The sequence below is a fragment of the Littorina saxatilis genome, linkage group LG1 (assembly GCF_037325665.1).
Source record: "Littorina saxatilis isolate snail1 linkage group LG1, US_GU_Lsax_2.0, whole genome shotgun sequence".
NCBI classification, from domain to species: Eukaryota; Metazoa; Mollusca; class Gastropoda; order Littorinimorpha; family Littorinidae; genus Littorina; species Littorina saxatilis.
The window spans coordinates 1244965-1262873 of record NC_090245.1 but is presented as its reverse complement, the minus strand read 5'-3'; the positions used below and the strand labels follow the sequence as shown (position 1 = coordinate 1262873).

At 43.0% G+C, this 17909-nt stretch overlaps 1 protein-coding gene across 1 annotated transcript in view; it reads left to right on the top strand.

Moving 5' to 3' along the window:
- LOC138959188 (ATP-dependent RNA helicase DDX1-like) overlaps positions 1 to 17909 on the top strand; it is a 589642-nt gene that overhangs the window by 493665 nt on the left and 78068 nt on the right. The window contains exons 24-25 of the mRNA XM_070330587.1: positions 71 to 169; positions 3444 to 3470. Coding sequence (XP_070186688.1) covers positions 71 to 169; positions 3444 to 3470 — 126 coding nt within the window. The remainder of the gene's footprint in view (positions 1 to 70; positions 170 to 3443; positions 3471 to 17909) is intronic.

The following is a 17909-nucleotide window of genomic DNA, read 5'->3' as shown; positions in this document are numbered from 1 at the left end:
GAAATGATTAAGATGACAACGATGACGATGATGATGATGATGATGAGGATGATGATGATGATGATGACAGGTGTGGTACCATAGCAACTGCAACAGCCGCGGGCGTGGCTGCTACAACACCAGACTGACCGACGCGGGAGGTTGCTGCATTTGGTACGATGAACCCAAGGTCAGTGCATTGTCCCGTCTGTCTGCAGTCACAGTCTTTCTCTCTCTCTCTCTCTCTCTCTCTCTCTCTCTCTCTCTCTCTCTCTCTCTCTCTCTCTCTCTCTCTCTCTCTCTCTCTCTCTCTCTCTCTCTCTCTCTCTCTCCCCCGCTCTCGTTTTCTCTCTCCTCTCTCGCCCCTCTCTCTCTCTCTCTCACCCTCTCTCTCTCTCTCTCCCTCTCTCCCCCTCTCTCTCCCTTCTCTCCCCCCTCTCTCTCCCTCTCTCTCTCTCTCTTTTAAATCTTCTTTAAAAAAAAACATCTACACTGTTCTCTGTAAGTACACACCCGCGGTGACATAATCATGTGAATCTTACAGTTCTGTCTAATGTATCTTAATATGACTATATAATTATATTCACGTCATATTACATACTCATAGCATATAATATTCATATTGTTTTACTTCGTATATTAGATTTTGTGTTTCGTGTGGCCGTGGTGCTTATGCTTATTTACTGTACATTTACATGTTATGCCTATATGAATTCATTATATGTTGTTTATATGCGTGCGGATGTGTTAGTGTGAATGTAAAGGGCACGTTGTAAGATTAGGCCCTTGGCTTAAAATGTTCACCCTTTATGTCAATAAAATGGTCTGAGTCTGAGTCTGAGTCTCTTCCTCTCTCTCTCTCTCTCCCCCCCCCCCCCCCCCTCTCTCTCTCTCTCTCTCTCTCTCTCTCTCTCTCTCTCTCTCTCTCTCTCTCTCTCTCTCTCTCTCTCTCTCTCTCTCCCTCCCTCCCTCTCGTTTTTTTTTCTGGATGTTTGTTTGTTTGTTTGTGTGTGTTACACGACACTTGAGATTGCCACAAGTTCTCAAACGTCGTATAGTTGTGTTCTTTTATTCTACGTCGCCCGTCTTCGCAGCAACAGAAAACAACTCGTCAAATTGAGTTCGAGGATTTATTCAGCATTCAATACATACAACTGCACAACGTAGCAGAACTCAAATAGAAGCTTTTTTAACATTCAAATCGCGCTGGCATATATAGTAAATACTCAATCTCGAGAATATTCCAGACCGAACACGATACAACTACATTATACGAGCCGTGCATGGACTAAACTAGCGACATTCTCTCTGGCGTACATCAAAAGCGCCGACACACTTAATCCGAACGAACGCCACGAACTCACGACTAAAACAGCATGGTAAACAACTTGTTTTGACAGGACTAGAAAGTTCACCTGCATTCTCGTTCAAGCATAAATATTGTGTTTACAAAATATAATATCGGTACTTTCCCACAAAGTACAAATAAGTCAACTACATGCAACACACAAAACTGAACCAAAGCTCAGCAACGGTAGCGTTTCCTAACATTACCCCCAACACCAGAAGAAATTTACCTAATTTCTTTCAATCATTGAAACGCTACCTGTACACATATTATGTATACATAACAGATTGAAATCCAGGTATGTACATTAGTCTGTTGGAGAATGAACACAGTTTTACTCACATACTCGGCTGAGAAAATCTGCTCCAACATTGTCTGAACCTTTGATCGATTCCACTCGCATATCAAAGTTCTGCAAGTACATCACCCACCTCATGATACGATTATTCACAAACTTCGCAGAGTTCAGGTAGGTGAGGGGTTTGTGATCAGTCTGAAGCACGAATTTCACCCCTTGGAGGTAGAGTTCAAATTTCTTGATTCCCCACACAATGGCTAAACACTCTTTCTCCATGGTCGAGTAGTTCTTCTCGGCTCCTGACAGCTTCTTGCTGGCATAGCTGACCGAAAACGGTTTACCTCCATGCTCTTGCATCAGCATGGCGCCGATCCCTTCGTCCGATGCGTCTGTACGCAAGATGAACTCTTTGGCAGTATCAGGAAGGCGTAGCACCGGGTCTCGTGACATCAGGTCGCGCACGGTCTGGTATGCCTTCTCCTGAGCTGATCCCCAGAGTATTCGGTTGGGGCATCCTTTTCGGGTCATGTCCGACAAAGGCGCCGTTATGGCGGCGAAGTTTGGAATGAACTCTCTGTAGTACCCAGCCAATCCAAGGAAGGATCGCACCTGCTTCTTGGTTTCAGGACGTGGCGCATTGAGGATCTTGGTGACGTTTTCCAACAAAAGCCCCTTTTGACCTTCCTTCAGTGAATGACCTATGAAGTCAACGTTGTCGGTCCCCAAAATGCACTTGCTGGGTCTCACGGTCAGATTAGCTTTTGTCAGGCGGGAAAACAATTCCCTCAAAGTCTCCAGATGCTCCTCAAAGGTCTCCGTGTGGACTAGCAGATCATCCCAGTAGTACACAACATTCTTCATTCCTTTGAGCATTTTTCGCATTCCCCTCTTCAGGGTAGCACCACTGTTCACCATGCCAAAAGGCATCCGCAGGCACTCATACGTTCCGTCTGGAGTTGCAAAGGCGGTCTTTGGTATGTCCTCTTCGCGCACAGGAATCTGCCAATATCCCTTGCTGAGATCGATCTTCGAGAAGATCTTACTGCCGGTTAACTGTCGGAATAGATCAGTTGCCGTCGGCATTGGTTCAGGGTCAAACACGGTGATCTTATTGACTTTCCTGAAGTCAATGCATACCCTGTTTGTACCGTCTTTCTTCTTGACAACAACAACGGGAGATGAGTAAGGGGATGATGACTCACGGATGACCCCCATCTTCAACATGCTATCGATGTCCTTCTTCAAGGATTCCCGAGCCTGAAACGGGATAGGGTATGGTTTTGAGCGAACAGGAACGTCAGATGTGAGGTGGACTTCATGTTCGACCAAGGACGTAGAGCCTGGAACATCAGAGAACCTATGGGTGAAGTCGCCCATAAAATCATGCAGCTCCTTCTGCTGATCTTCTGTCAGGTCAGGTCCTAACTTGACGTCATCCACTCCCTCTTTCTTGTGGAGGTCTCCCAACTCCAGTAGTTCCTCGCCGTCGAACTCGTCTAGTTCGGCTGGTTCTTCCACACTTGCTGCGACCTGTACTGCTTCCGGAGGTCTCTCCACATACAGTTTCAGGAGGTTAGCGTGGTAGATCTTGGACTTCTTGCCGACATTCACCTTGTAGTCGTTGATCCCTACCACGGCCTCAACCTCGTATGGGCCTTTCCACTGCATCAGTAGTTTGTTGTGATCAGTGGGAAGCAGTATCAGCACTTTGTTACCTGGTGTAAACTTCCTGTTTACGGCTTTGCGGTCGTAGAAGTGCTTTCTGCTATCCTGAGACTTTCTCAAGTTTTCTCTCGCAATCTCGAGAGTCTCCTCCAGTTTCTCTCGCAACTCGAACACGTACTGGTAACTGTTCTTCACTTCAGGTGTGTCCACATCTTTCGTCCACAATTCCTTTAGTATTTGCATCGGGCCTCTCACGGTCCGCCCGTACATCAGCTCGAACGGGGAGAATCCAGTGGACTCTTGTGGCACCTCCCTGTATGCAAATAGCAAGGCATTGATGTAGCGATGCCACTGCCTTGGCTGCTCACTGCATAGTTTCTTCAGCGTGGACTTCAGCGTTGCATTGAATTTTTCGACCAGCCCATTGCACATCGGGTGATAGGGTGTCGTAGTCAAGTGACGAATGCTCAGCAGCCTGTTGACCTCTTCCATGCATTCAGAGACAAACTGTGTCCCCAGGTCTGTGAGGATCTCTTCAGGAACCCCAATTCTGCTGAAAATGTCCACAAGTGCCTCGGCAACAGTCTCGGTGTCAATTTTCTTCAGAGGCACGGCATCTGGATACCTGGTTGCATAGTCTACCAGGGTCAGTACCCAACGATGACCCTCTTCACTTGGCGGTTTGATCTCGCCGATGAGGTCAATGGCCACCCTCTTGAAAGGTCGGTCGATCAAAGGCATCTTCTGCAACGGCACTTTCGGGACCCTTCCTCGAGGTATGGTTTTCTGGCAAATATCGCACGATCGGCAGAATCGAGTCACATCTGCATGCAATCCTGGCCAGTAAAACGCAGCCTGGATTCTGTCCGATGTCTTCTTGACCCCCAGGTGACCTCCCATAATAGAGTCGTGGGCCACCTCCATCACCTGGCGCCTAAGCGGTTGAGGCACCAGAACTTGACGTAATGACTTCCCACCGTTGACTCTCGCGTGCTGGAACACTCTGTACAGGATCTTGGCCTTCACTTCAAATTGCACAGTGCCTTCGCCCTTAGTCATCTCCTTGACAGGACGACTCCTGTACTTTGTTAAGGTCGAATCAGCTTCCTGTAGCTGAATCAGCCGATCCCTGTCCACGACAGCAGTTGCAGAACTATTGGTGACCCTGAGTGGCGTAGTTGTTTTGTCCTTCTTCGCCTGGGCTCTGGTCGTCACAGCGCTTACAACCTGCGGCTGGTCGCGGCGATGCACAGTTGCTCTGTCATCTCGTAACAGTTCGCTGATATCTTCATTCACGAATGGCAGTGGGTCTTCCTCCTCAACAGCAGGCTGAGCTGCGCCCATTCTCCATTCGACATCAGGGTCATCAGGACGTCTCGCACCCCCAATGTTCCCAATTAATAGATCGTACAAGGGCTTCTTCAGGCAGACGGCCTCAACTTCTCCGGTGAAGTATGGAGTATCTATCTGGATCTTTGCCACTGGTGCCCTCACGCATTTGCTGTCAGCCATGAGTGTCCACTTGAAGTCACCAGTGAACTTCTCTGTTGGCACCAGATCCTCTTTGACAATGACTCCATTGCAGCCCGAATCTCTGAGAACAGTCACTTCCTGCTTCTCAACAAATCCCTTCGACACGGGCATGTTCGACACTGACACAGCTGCGCTGGCGACGACAGAGATTGACTTGCCATTAGCGAGTAGAAGCTGGCCATCAGATAGACATTCTTCCACGTCCGATGGTGTATCCACTTGCTCGGCAGCCCTTGGAAGTATGACGCTGCTCGCACATACTTGTTGGTTCGAGCCACTCGTTTGCCTCTTGTTGTCGTAATATCTCCGTCGATGTTCTTGCGCTTTGTCATTGACATGTCCCTTATTTTTCTTTTGGGGACAGTTGGCGACTCGGTGACCCTTGGCATTGCAATGGAAACACGTTATGTTCTGCCCTTCATTGGATGATGGTGCGGACTCAGTTTGTCCCTTGGCAGGTTGGTTTCCCTGGTTCCCGCTCTTCTGGAAAGGTTTCGATGACTTTGACGTCCCCAGGGTCCTTCCATGAGCAATGAGATAACGCTCAGCAGCATCAGTAATGTCCTTCAAACCCCGCAGTTTTTGCTCTTCCAAGCGGGTCGCCAGGTCCTTCGGGCAGGCATTAAGGAACTGCTCCTTCACGATCAAGTCCCGCAGACTCTCGTATGACTGCTCTTCACCTGATAACTCCACCCACTTCTGCAGGTATGACGACAGGCGCTCCACAAACTGGCTCGGTGTCTCTCCAGACAATGGCTGGCATTTGCGGAAGCGTTGACGGTAGCCCCTTTCAGTGAAGTTGTAGCAACGCAACAGAGCTTCCTTCAGTACATCATAGTCTCTGGCGTCATCATTTGAAAGTCTAGTGTAGACCTCAAGTGCTGCCCCAGTCAAATGTGCGCTGAGTTGAATCGCCCAGTCGTCGCGCTGCCATCTAACACTCTCGGCGAACCTCTCGAATCTTGCAAGGTAGCAGTCGATCTGGTCCTTCCCGTCAGCGAATGCTGGAAGTTTCGGTGCCCTGTGTAGCATTTGCTGCTGGTTATCTCTTTGGCGTGGTGCCGCTTGCTCATTTTGAACACGCACCATTTCTGTCTGAAGCTCTAAGCGCTTCGTCTCCATTTCTATCTGGAGCTCTACGCGTTTCAGCTCCATTTGCCTTTCTTCACGCTGTGCTTCTCTTTCTTCACGCTGCGCTTGTCTTTCTTCACGCTCACGCTGCGCTTGTCTTTCTTTTTCTTCTCGCTCACGCTGCGCTTGTCTTTCTTCACGCTCACGCTGCGCTTGTCTTTCTTCACGCTGCGCTTGTCTTTCTTCACGCTGCGCTTGCAGTCGTGTCTGGGACTCGACGAACTCCGTCAGCTGCTTGCCTTTCAGTCCCAGTTCAACTCCTTTTGCCCAGAACTCAGCCATTCTGGTCTTTTCCGGTGCGTTCGTCTGTATTATTTCACAGCCACGAACGTAGACGAATGTAGTCTTCTAAAAGAACACAGTCTCTACTGCACCTCCGATGCTTCTCTCGTCGCTGTTCACCTTCGTAGACGCAGGCTGCCACCCTCCTCGTCTAACGTGACGGCGCACTCTGCTCACGATACGTACACGACGTACCTCAGTCGTATTTCGTAGTATTAATGCACTAGCTCCGCGACGAAGTCCGTCTCGTCCAAACGGCAGCTAACCTCTGTAATCCCGATACACTCCGGCGTCGCTCACCGTACCGAGCTGCGGCGATTACCAAACTCTTCACCAGTCACACCGAATCCACGGTTCCGTAGTCTCAATACTGATCCCTCAGGATACACCCGATTGATGGCTACCTCCTGTGACTGTCTTGACGCTAGTCCTTGTTGCTGGAAAACCCTTGGCGTTAAACGTAGATCCTTGGCTTGGCCCCCAATTGTTACACGACACTTGAGATTGCCACAAGTTCTCAAACGTCGTATAGTTGTGTTCTTTTATTCTACGTCGCCCGTCTTCGCAGCAACAGAAAACAACTCGTCAAATTGAGTTCGAGGATTTATTCAGCATTCAATACATACAACTGCACAACGTAGCAGAACTCAAATAGAAGCTTTTTTAACATTCAAATCGCGCTGGCATATATAGTAAATACTCAATCTCGAGAATATTCCAGACCGAACACGATACAACTACATTATACGAGCCGTGCATGGACTAAACTAGCGACATTCTCTCTGACGTACATCAAAAGCGCCGACACACTTAATCCGAACGAACGCCACGAACTCACGACTAAAACAGCATGGTAAACAACTTGTTTTGACAGGACTAGAAAGTTCACCTGCATTCTCGTCCAAGCATAAATATTGTGTTTACAAAATATAATATCGGTACTTTCCCACAAAGTACAAATAAGTCAACTACATGCAACACACAAAACTGAACCAAAGCTCAGCAACGGTAGCGTTTCCTAACAGTGTGACAATGCTAGAATGCAGTAATGATGCTGTCTTCTCGTTTCTTGCACTTTCCACATCTCACATATTCCATATTCCATTACTTGCATTTAGCTGAAAAAAGAAATCATATCACTTTAACTCCATACAGAGGAGACAACATACCATCAAAAAGGTAATGGGAAAAAAAACTACATTTTAAAATAAATTGGGTCCTAAATGTAAACTGACTTATCGGCAACTGTTTTGAACTCAATATTTCTTTATTACTTTCTTTCTTTATTTTTTTGTTTTTAAAAATTTGCTTCAAATACAGAATGAGATACACCCGGTAACATTTGCTCAGAGCAGGACCATTTTCAACATTTGCTCAGAGTTAGAACATTTTGCCGATCAAACGCCTCAGAGCTGGATCATTTTGTTTTTGGCGCATAGCATGCAGATTTTACCACTTTGATGCCATCCACTGATAGTGAGTATTAAATAAATGCTATTCTATCAGCAGGAGTACATATTTCATCTATACGGGCCTTTTTTTGTCCGTTTTGTGAATTGCATCAGAGCTGGAACAAACCTAAGCTCCGCCCATTTCGCTATTGCTCAACGCTGGCACATCGATTAAATGAGTTAATTAAGATCTTATGATGTTACAATATCTTGACAGTGTATCAAATCAAACTAATTACCTTATGATGTTACAATATCTTGACAGTGTGTCAAATCAAACTAAGACCTTATGATGTTACAACATCTTGACAGTGTATCAAATCAAACTAAGACCTTATGATGTTACAACATCTTGACAGTGTATCAAATCAAACTAAGACCTTATGATGTTACAACATCTTGACAGTGTATCAAATCAAACTAAGACCTTATGATGTTACAATATCTTGACAGTGTATCAAATCAAACTAAGATCTTATGTTGTTACAACATCTTGACAGTGTATCAAATCAAACTAATTACCTTATGATGTTACAACATCTTGACAGTGTATCAAATCAAACTAAGACCTTATGATGTTACAACATCTTGACAGTGTATCAAATCAAACTAATTACCTTATGATGTTACAATATCTTGACAGTGTGTCAAATCAAACTAAGACCTTATGATGTTACAACATCTTGACAGTGTATCAAATCAAACTAATTACCTTATGATGTTACAACATCTTGACAGTGTATCAAATCAAACTAAGACCTTATGATGTTACAACATCTTGACAGTGTATCAAATCAAACTAATTACCTTATGATGTTACAACATCTTGACAGTGTATCAAATCAAACTAAGACCTTATGATGTTACAACATCTTGACAGTGTGTCAAATCAAACTAAGACCTTATGATGTTACAATATCTTGACAGTGTATCAAATCAAACTAATTACCTTATGATGTTACAACATCTTGACAGTGTATCAAATCAATCTAAGACCTTATGATGTTACAATATCTTGACAGTGTATCAAATCAAACTGAGACCTTATGATGTTACAACATCTTGACAGTGTATCAAATCAAACTGAGACCTTATGATGTTACAACATCTTGACAGTGTATCAAATCAAACTGAGACCTTATGATGTTACAACATCTTGACAGTGTATCAAATCAAACTAATTACCTTATGATGTTACAACATCTTGACAGTGTATCAAATCAAACTGAGACCTTATGATGTTACAACATCTTGACAGTGTATCAAATCAAACTAATTACCTTATGATGTTACAACATCTTGACAGTGTATCAAATCAAACTAAGACCTTATGATGTTACAATATCTTGACAGTGTATCAAATCAAACTAAGACCTTATGATGTTACAACATCTTGACAGTGTATCAAATCAAACTAAGACCTTATGATGTTACAATATCTTGACAGTGTATCAAATCAAACTAAGACCTTATGATGTTACAATATCTTGACAGTGTATCAAATCAAACTAAGACCTTATGATGTTACAATATCTTGACAGTGTGTCAAATCAAACTAAGACCTTATGATGTTACAATATCTTGACAGTGTATCAAATCAAACTAAGACCTTATGATGTTACAATATCTTGACAGTGTATCAAATCAAACTAAGACCTTATGATGTTACAATATCTTGACAGTGTATCAAATCAAACTAAGACCTTATGATGTTACAATATCTTGACAGTGTATCAAATCAAACTGAGACCTTATGATGTTACAATATCTTGACAGTGTATCAAATCAAACTAAGACCTTATGATGTTACAATATCTTGACAGTGTATCAAATCAAACTAAGACCTTATGTTGTTACAATATCTTGACAGTGTATCAAATCAAACTGAGACCTTATGATGTTACAATATCTTGACAGTGTATCAAATCAAACTAAGACCTTATGTTGTTACAATATCTTGTTGCGGCAAACTATACAGTGTAACTAAAACTAATATGACCGGGCAGTTCAATTTCATTTTACAGATTGTCAATATTAAAGCTGTGGTCTATTTATGACTTTCCGAGGCTACGAGGTTGAAAAATAGGGATAAAATCATGTACAGAATTATGTACAGCAAACGCTACCCGAAACCCCACCTATACGGCGTGTATGACCTTGAGAGCTTCAGTCAACGCTTGAATTTTGCAGTGGTAACATCCGGTTTGCTCTCTCAGAGCTGAGCATATTTGTCGAGAAGGATCGAGCAGAAAAAATAAACGACTTGGCAGGGATTGGAACTCAAGGTCTCGGGGCCTCGAAATGTCGGGGCCGATGTCTTAACCGCTAGGCCACTTCACCAGTGTTGTCAAAGATTAAAAAAAATCGATAATTTTATATCTTTCTACGCTTGAGTTACCATTCATGCGTTGCAAAAACGTAAAAAATTGCCATTAAAATTTGCCTTTATTTGCAAACATGTTTCACGGAATCGCAGTACATGTTTACACCGTCATGCTACACGACATTCGCGCCATGTAAATAGCTGTGATATCTCTATTTACAACATGCAAGAAAAATGACATGAACAGTACAGTAATTGAATCTCTCCAAAGCTCTGTGCAGTTGAAAACAGACATCTAAGAAATAGTTATACATGTATTCACTTCTGAACAATGGGCGGATAGAGATAGAAATCATGCTACTTCAAGAATAACGTAACATGAATTCATATCAATGTTTTTCCTTCTTTTTCCTCATTGGCGCAGTAGCCTAGTGGTTAGGACATGCGACACGAAGTCTCGAGGTCGAGAGTTCGAATCTTCGCCGGGGCGTTTATTTTTTCCTCTTGATCTCTCTTGAAGATAAAATATGATCAGTCTTGAGAGAGCAAACCGGATGTTATCCCTGCAAAATTCAAGCGTGGACTGAAGCTCTCAAGGTCATACACGCCGTATAGGTGGGGTGTCGGGTAGCGTTTGCTGTACATAATTCTGTACATGATTTTATCCCTATTTTTCAACCTCGTAGCCCCGGAAAGTCATAAATAGACCACAGCTTTAAAGCTGTAAAATACCGGAAGTTTCCGGTTAGTGCGAATATTGATTAAAATAGTTAATATTGGCTTTTTTGAAATCAATCCATAACAAATGAATCATCATGCATTTTGAACACACAAAAATAGAAATAGAGTAATTCTTCTTTTTGTCCTGAAACATAAGAAAAATAGGTCACACAGACATAGGGAAAACAAAGTTAAACAAATAAACATCATTTTTTCTAACATGAGCAATGATATTAACTACAATGCTCTTTTTATCGTTCCATCTTCTCTTTTCAGTGAAATGGGTTAATGTGGTCACTACGGTGATAGTGGGTGACGCAGGTGTTCGCTGAAATGGGTTAATGTGGTCACTACGGTGATAGTGGGTGACGCAGGTGTTCGCTCCAGACAGGGTCCGCCTTTCGGAACGGAAGCACGCGCTGGAGTCGTGATTCTCCTGTTAAATAAATTATAGTCTCTGCGTGGTGCGTCCTCGTGAAGAGAATTGCATCCTGTCGTTACGTATAGTTATGATCAATAAAATACGATAAACTGTCTTGGAATATCTACACACACGTGTGAGCATTCAACCAGTACGTGTTCACGCGCACGCACGCGCATGCATGTCTGCACAAGACGGGGATATAGGTCAGTTGGTAGCGCGCTGGATTTGTATTCAGTTGGCCGCTGTCAGCATGAGTTCGATCCCAGGTTCGGCGGAAATTTATTTCAGAGTCAAATTTGTGTGCAGACTCTCTTCGGTGTCCGAACTCCCCCCCCCCCCCCCCCCCCCCCCCCCCCCCCCCCCGTGTACACTACATTGGGTGTGCACGTTAAAGATCCCACGATTGACAAAAGGGTCTTTCCTGGCAAAAATTGCTTAGGCACAGTTAATAATTGTCAACCTATACCCGTGTGACTTGGAATAATAGGCCGTGAAAGGTAAATATGCGCCGAAATGGCTGCAATTACTGGCCGTATAAAATTTCATCTCACACGGCATCACTGCAAAGCGCCTAGAACTGTACCCACGGAATATGCGCGATATAAACCTCATTGATTGATTGACAAGACAGGACAGGTTTTTACTCGCTTGATTCGGCTGGAAGATTAACGAATAAAAATAATAATAGGACAAACAGGGAGGGGGGGGGGGTGGGAGAGACATGCACATGTATGCACACAAGGCTCCACACACACACACGCACATACACAAACACACACACACACACTCACGCACGCGTACAGAGAGAGAGAGGGGGGGGGGGAAGAGAGAGAGATCAAGTTTAGACTATCAGCATTATCCCTCATGTCTGACAGAAAAGCCAGGACAAAGATTGGGTCGCTCTGTTAGTCCCGTTGTGCGCAATATTCTCCTCAGAATCTGACAATTGCTGTTCGGTTGAATTATCCGGGGGATGAAATCTTTAACATGAAAATCCTTCACGCCAAGAAGTAATACAATAAAGCCAGAAATGTATGATTGTTAAAGAATACTTACTTATTTCTTTTTACATTTAATCAAGTTTTGACTAAATGTTTTAACATAGAGGGGGAATCGAGACGAGAGTAGTAGGGAGAGGTATGCCTCATCCCCTGCGCAGCTGCGCAGCCGCGCAGCCGTATTTTGATATAGAAGGTTATAGGTTAAGGTGCCTGTGTTTAAGTAGTGATAAGGAGATATTGCGCATAAACGGTTTATTGCGTTTTATATTTTGTCATGTGATTTCATGTGCCTGTACCTGTTGCTCGGTACTAATGACCACTCCAGCTGGGGTAATGACAGGATTACTATCCGCGCTTCGCGGAGCACTCTCTTTTATGACGCTAATAACTATCAGAGGTGTCAGGATAAGGCGATAAAAATGGTACCCCTACTCTTTGCGGAGCCCCCTCGCCGATAAAACCACCAGAGGTGGCCAGCAGTTAGAGAAGTTTAATAGGAGGTGGTTTGCCTACCCCGAGGGTTGATTAGGGTTTAATGCTTAGATTAGTGCTAGACAAATGGTGTGGGGTGGGTGGAGGAGTTAGCTCGACTGGTGAGGCGGGAGAGATGAGAGCTGATTTACAAAAATATAAAAAGCTTTAACAACTAGACTCAGATAGCTACCTGTTGGTTTTATGTAGGTGTTATAAACATCGCAAGTACATTTTACACCGAACACGAGTTGTTCTACAGTCAGTCATACATAATGTTAGGTTAGAGACTGATCACGTCTGAGTATTGGTTGTCCACAGAGACACAAGACCTCACATGCTAGAACATGTTGGTTGGTCACAGGCTTGTGCGGGGAACCATTGGTTATACACTTGGTAAAACTGCTCTCGCAGTTCAGGACGAACCACCTCTTCTAACGTTGAAGCGCTAAGCGCCATGTATAGAGAATCTGTATCCATTTCCAAAAGCTGGTAGTCGGCTCTGGACACAAACTTATCTAGAAAATCAAAATGAAACTCCAACATGCGTAGTTTAGCGTACTGGTAAACAAAGTAACCAATCTGAGAGGGGAGTGACCAGTTGATTTTTTTAACCATCTCTACTTCAGTGACAGAATCTGTTACTTCTGTTAGTTTTTGAAAACGACCATTGTTGATCAGTTTTGAGGCCTTATCAGACAAAACGTAATGAATATCACGATGGTTGGCCACGTTAGTTAAGGTTTTCCCGTAGACTGAGTTACCGAGCAGTTTGAAAGTTTCAGCTAAGATAGTTTTTGATGAGTCTTGGTCTCCTGCTCGTCTTGCGTTTGAAACGCTGTCACCAAACTGACGGAAACAGGTTTTGGGTTGATACTCTATGATCAGCGTGATGTTTTAACAATCAACCCGTGTTGCACGTACCAAAACAAGAGGGGTGTAGCTAGCAGAATTTGTTCACCGTGGTAACTCCCTACAAGTGTACGGCGTGGTTGGGATAAAAGCTTGTGTTTTTTCAGCGTAGTCTTTCATAAAATCCCCGATCTGTTCTCAGCTGACAGACTCATTTTTGAAAATAGGCTGCATTTCACTGAAATGTTCTTTTAGATGATCAGGTACATAAATATCACACTATATCAACCCGATTGAATCCATAACCCACTCCAACCATTCCCGAGCTAGCTGACCGTAGGGATCTGTTTTTTTTCCGCTTTAAAAGCGTTTTCTTTTCTACGAATGACAGGGTGCTCTGTGGGCATGTCTTGCATGAGTGCAGCTAAATACAGCGCATCAAATCCCTGAACAGCCTGTACCGGTTTGTCCTGATTACCACGAATGTGTGTTTTGTCTTTTTCGTGGTATCTGTGAAAGACAATAGACGGACCCTCGACAATGTTCTTTCGCAAAAGTGCTTGAACGTCTTTTTGTTTTTTGTTAAAAAGTGAAAAGTAGGTATCTGAAGACAACGTGTCAAACAGACACTTCAGTGTCACACCTGGGGACAGAAATAATACCGTCTTTCAGCAAATCAACTCGCAGACTAGCGTACATACTAATCTGATGCTGCAAAGCAACCAGAAACGGTACTGTGTCTAGGTTGTTGTACCACACCAAAAAAAAGCCTTCAAAGTCGTCATTTTGTTTTCAGTCCACACACGCTGACAAAAAGCGTACTCTGTATCAAAAATATTTGAGTTTTTGAGCTTACTAAAAAAAGCTGCATGGGGTGGGAGTTCTCTTTCGTCTAGTGTACTTAGACTAGTGACGTATTCATAGCAGAAAAAACCCTTTTCCTCTTCGACACCGAACGCCTAGAGGTACTTGGAATAACTAAAACCTGACGCAAGAAAATTGTTGATGTCGAGAAACCGAAGTTTGTCTGTACAAAGACACATATATTGATTGTTACGTTTAACAACAAACTTGAAAGGAGGTCTTTTAGGGGTCTTCTTTTTTCCCTCTGTTCGATAGGAAAGTCAGACAAAGGCGTGACATAAAAACTGGAAGACATGATGTTGTGAACAAAATACCGAGAGTTTGAGCGTTCGAGTCTAACTTGTTCTAGAATGTCATGATCACTGATTTCACCGAGAAAAGAAAGAAAGTCCTGTTTTGACAACTCGGGCGTGGTCGTTGTAAGACAGAGTGGTTATTGACTGAGGCATGAAAGAAAGACAAGTCACCCGACTCTTTGTTTTTGAGAAGAAAGGAGTGAGAAAATTTGATTTTGAAGCGTTTGTTTTGCTCATGGAACAGATCAAGAAGCGACTCGTACCAATCAGGGAAATCAGAACAAGGGTTCCTCTTAAAAGAGAAAATGTGGCGCTTTTTTACACACACTAATCGTGTAAGATATATAGAAGAATTACAACACCTGGTACACGCGTATAACCATTCGTTTCACAGAAGTATAAAAACAGCACCTGTTAAAGTTTGTCTCGCTAACAAAGAAACAGAACAAACGTAAGTTTTGTACGAACAACCCCCCAATGAAAACACCCAAAGGTAGGCTACAGGTTGGTGATCGTGTGAGACTAAGTAAAACACGACGACTCTTTAAAAAAGATTATTTACCTGCGTGAACAGAAAAATTATTTACAGTTAGCAATGTGTTGAAAACAACTCCAGTGACCTATAAGCTGAAAGACGCTCACGCAGAAGAACTACAAGGTAGTTTGTTTTTTTACAAAGAAGAACTACAAAAAGTAGGAGAGAAAGAAATGTATCGTATTGACAAAGTACTAAAAGAACGACTTGGTAAGGGAGGAAAAAAAGAGTATTTAGTGCATTGGTTTAGGTACCCAACGTCATTTTCTTTCTTTCTTTATTTGGTGTTTAACGTCGTTTTCAAACGTTCAAGGTTATATCGCGACAGGGAATGGGGGGGAAATGGGATAGAGCCACTTAATTGTTAATTGTTTCTTGTTCACAAAACCCAACGTCATTTGACACATGGATCTCAGCTGATAGTCTTAGACAGTATTCAGAGTAGTTATGGCTGAGGACGCCTTGTCTGCTGAAGATACAACTGTTGCTACTAACGTATTAGAAGAGACAACTACTGATACCAAGAGATTCTCTTGCTTGTGGTGTGTTTTTGGTTATCGCGCCCCTCGTAGTGAGATTGTATTTTTGTAAAACATTTTTTTATTTTTTTATTTTTTTTGTTGTTTTGTTTTGTTGATCAGATTTTTCTAATTTATATTGTAGTAGGTGTGTCTCTGTTTAATTTGACAAACTGGTGGGAATGTCCGGTCCACTGTTTGAACAAGGTTTTTGTGGGTTTTTGCAAAGAATGAGGCAAGGGTCCTTTGTGCAAAGCAAGACAGCGAAAGAGACACAGACCGTCAGTATAAGGAAAATGATGATGCTCGTCTTTTTGTAACTTGTGCAAGAACTGTGTGTTTGTGATGTAGTTAGGTAGACTACCACAGACTCATCCGATAGGAAAGTCAGACAAAGGCGTGACATAGAAACTGGAAGACATGATGGTGTGAACAGAATACCGAGAGTTTGGGCGTTCGAGTCTAACTTGTTCTAGAATGTCATGGTCACTGATTTCACCGAGAAAAGAAAGAAAGTCCTGGTTTGAGTTGATCAGGCGTGGTCGTTGAAAAACAGAGTGGTTATTGACTGATGCATGAAAGAAAGACAAGTCACTCATGGAACAGATCAGGGGGAAATCAGAACAAGGGTTCCTCTTAAAAGAGAAAATGTGGCGCTTTTTTACACACACTAATCGTGTAAGATTTGTAGAAGAATTACAACACCTGGTACACGCGTATAACCATTCGTTTCACAGAAGTATAAAACCAACACCTGCTAAAGTTTGCCTCGCTAACAAAGAAACAGTTTGGTAAGTTTTGTACGGACAACCCCCAAAGAAAAACACCCAAAGGTAGGCTACAGGTTGATGATCGTGTGAGACTAAGTAAAACACGGCGACTCTTTAAAAAAGGTTATTTACCTGCGTGAACAGAAGAATTATTTACAGTTAGCAGTGTGTTGAAAACAACTCCAGTGACCGATAAGCTGAAAGACGCTAACGCAGAATAACTACAAGGTAGGTTTTTTTACAAAGAAGAACTACAAAACGTAGGAGAGAAAGAAATGTATCGTATTGACAAAGTTTTAATGTGATGAGCAACGGATTAACCCTGCTTACCTAACGGTGGTTACACACGCCTCTTTGTTTGTCAGAAAAGCAAAACTAAATCCAGCTGTAAGTCTTGTTCACGCAAAAGCCCTGGAGAGGTCCACAGCCAAATACCCTCTAAAAAGAGTAGTTATGAAATCTTACGGGATCCCGCGTGGAAACCATAGTGCTGTTTTAGACAATTTGTTTCTCAGGCAGCCACCAACACGCGTTGTAGTAGGACTAGTAGAGAGCGCTGCGTTTAACGGTAGCTACACAAAAAAAAACCATTCAACTTTTAAAACCCACAACTTGAATTTTCTCTGCCTCTATGTTGATGGAAAACAAGCCCCTGCAAAACCACTAACACCAGACTTTTGAAAACAGAGAGTATGTGGGAAGTTTCTTTAGTTTGACCGCAGGAACAGGAGTGGGTGTTGGTGACGCCGGTAACAGAATTGTCTATGAATACTACTGTGGGAGTTTGCGTCTGGAACTAAAAGTTTAGTGCACCCCTGGTAGAGCCTGTTCACGTTATTGTGTATGCAGAAATGGCCTCGTTGCTAGAAAATGATCGGAGTAGGCAGGTTATCACTGATTTTACATCATGAATGGACTAGAGATCTCTCGCCTACTGTTAAGACACCCCGTGGCAAGACGGCCGTTTATGGGTGTTTACACCAGAGACCAACTTCCTTCTGAGATAAATTTACTTCACCCCTCGTCTTACGTCATAAACACAGACCCAGCACATAAGGTTGGGTCTCATTGGGTTGGTGTGTATTATGATGGTCAGGGGAATATTGAATATTTTGATAGTTTTGGTTTTAAACCGAATCACAAAGACATTGAAGGTGTTTGTTTTTTATGCGTCATTGGTTTGTGTTCTAAAACCAACGAACAGGTATTACAGGGGATGTTAAGTTCTACTTGTGGTTTGTTTGCAATGTATTTCATCATCAAAAAGAGTCAAGGTACAAGGCTCCGTGACATAATTTCTATTTTTTAACCCCCAAAACCCTGTTGTAAATGACCGTAAGTTCACAGCACTTTTTTAGAGATGCGTTAACGCAACAAGTCTAAAGCTGTTGTTGTAAAAAATAGTAACTGATGTCATAGTGTAAGGAGGTTATATATAAAGATTGGTG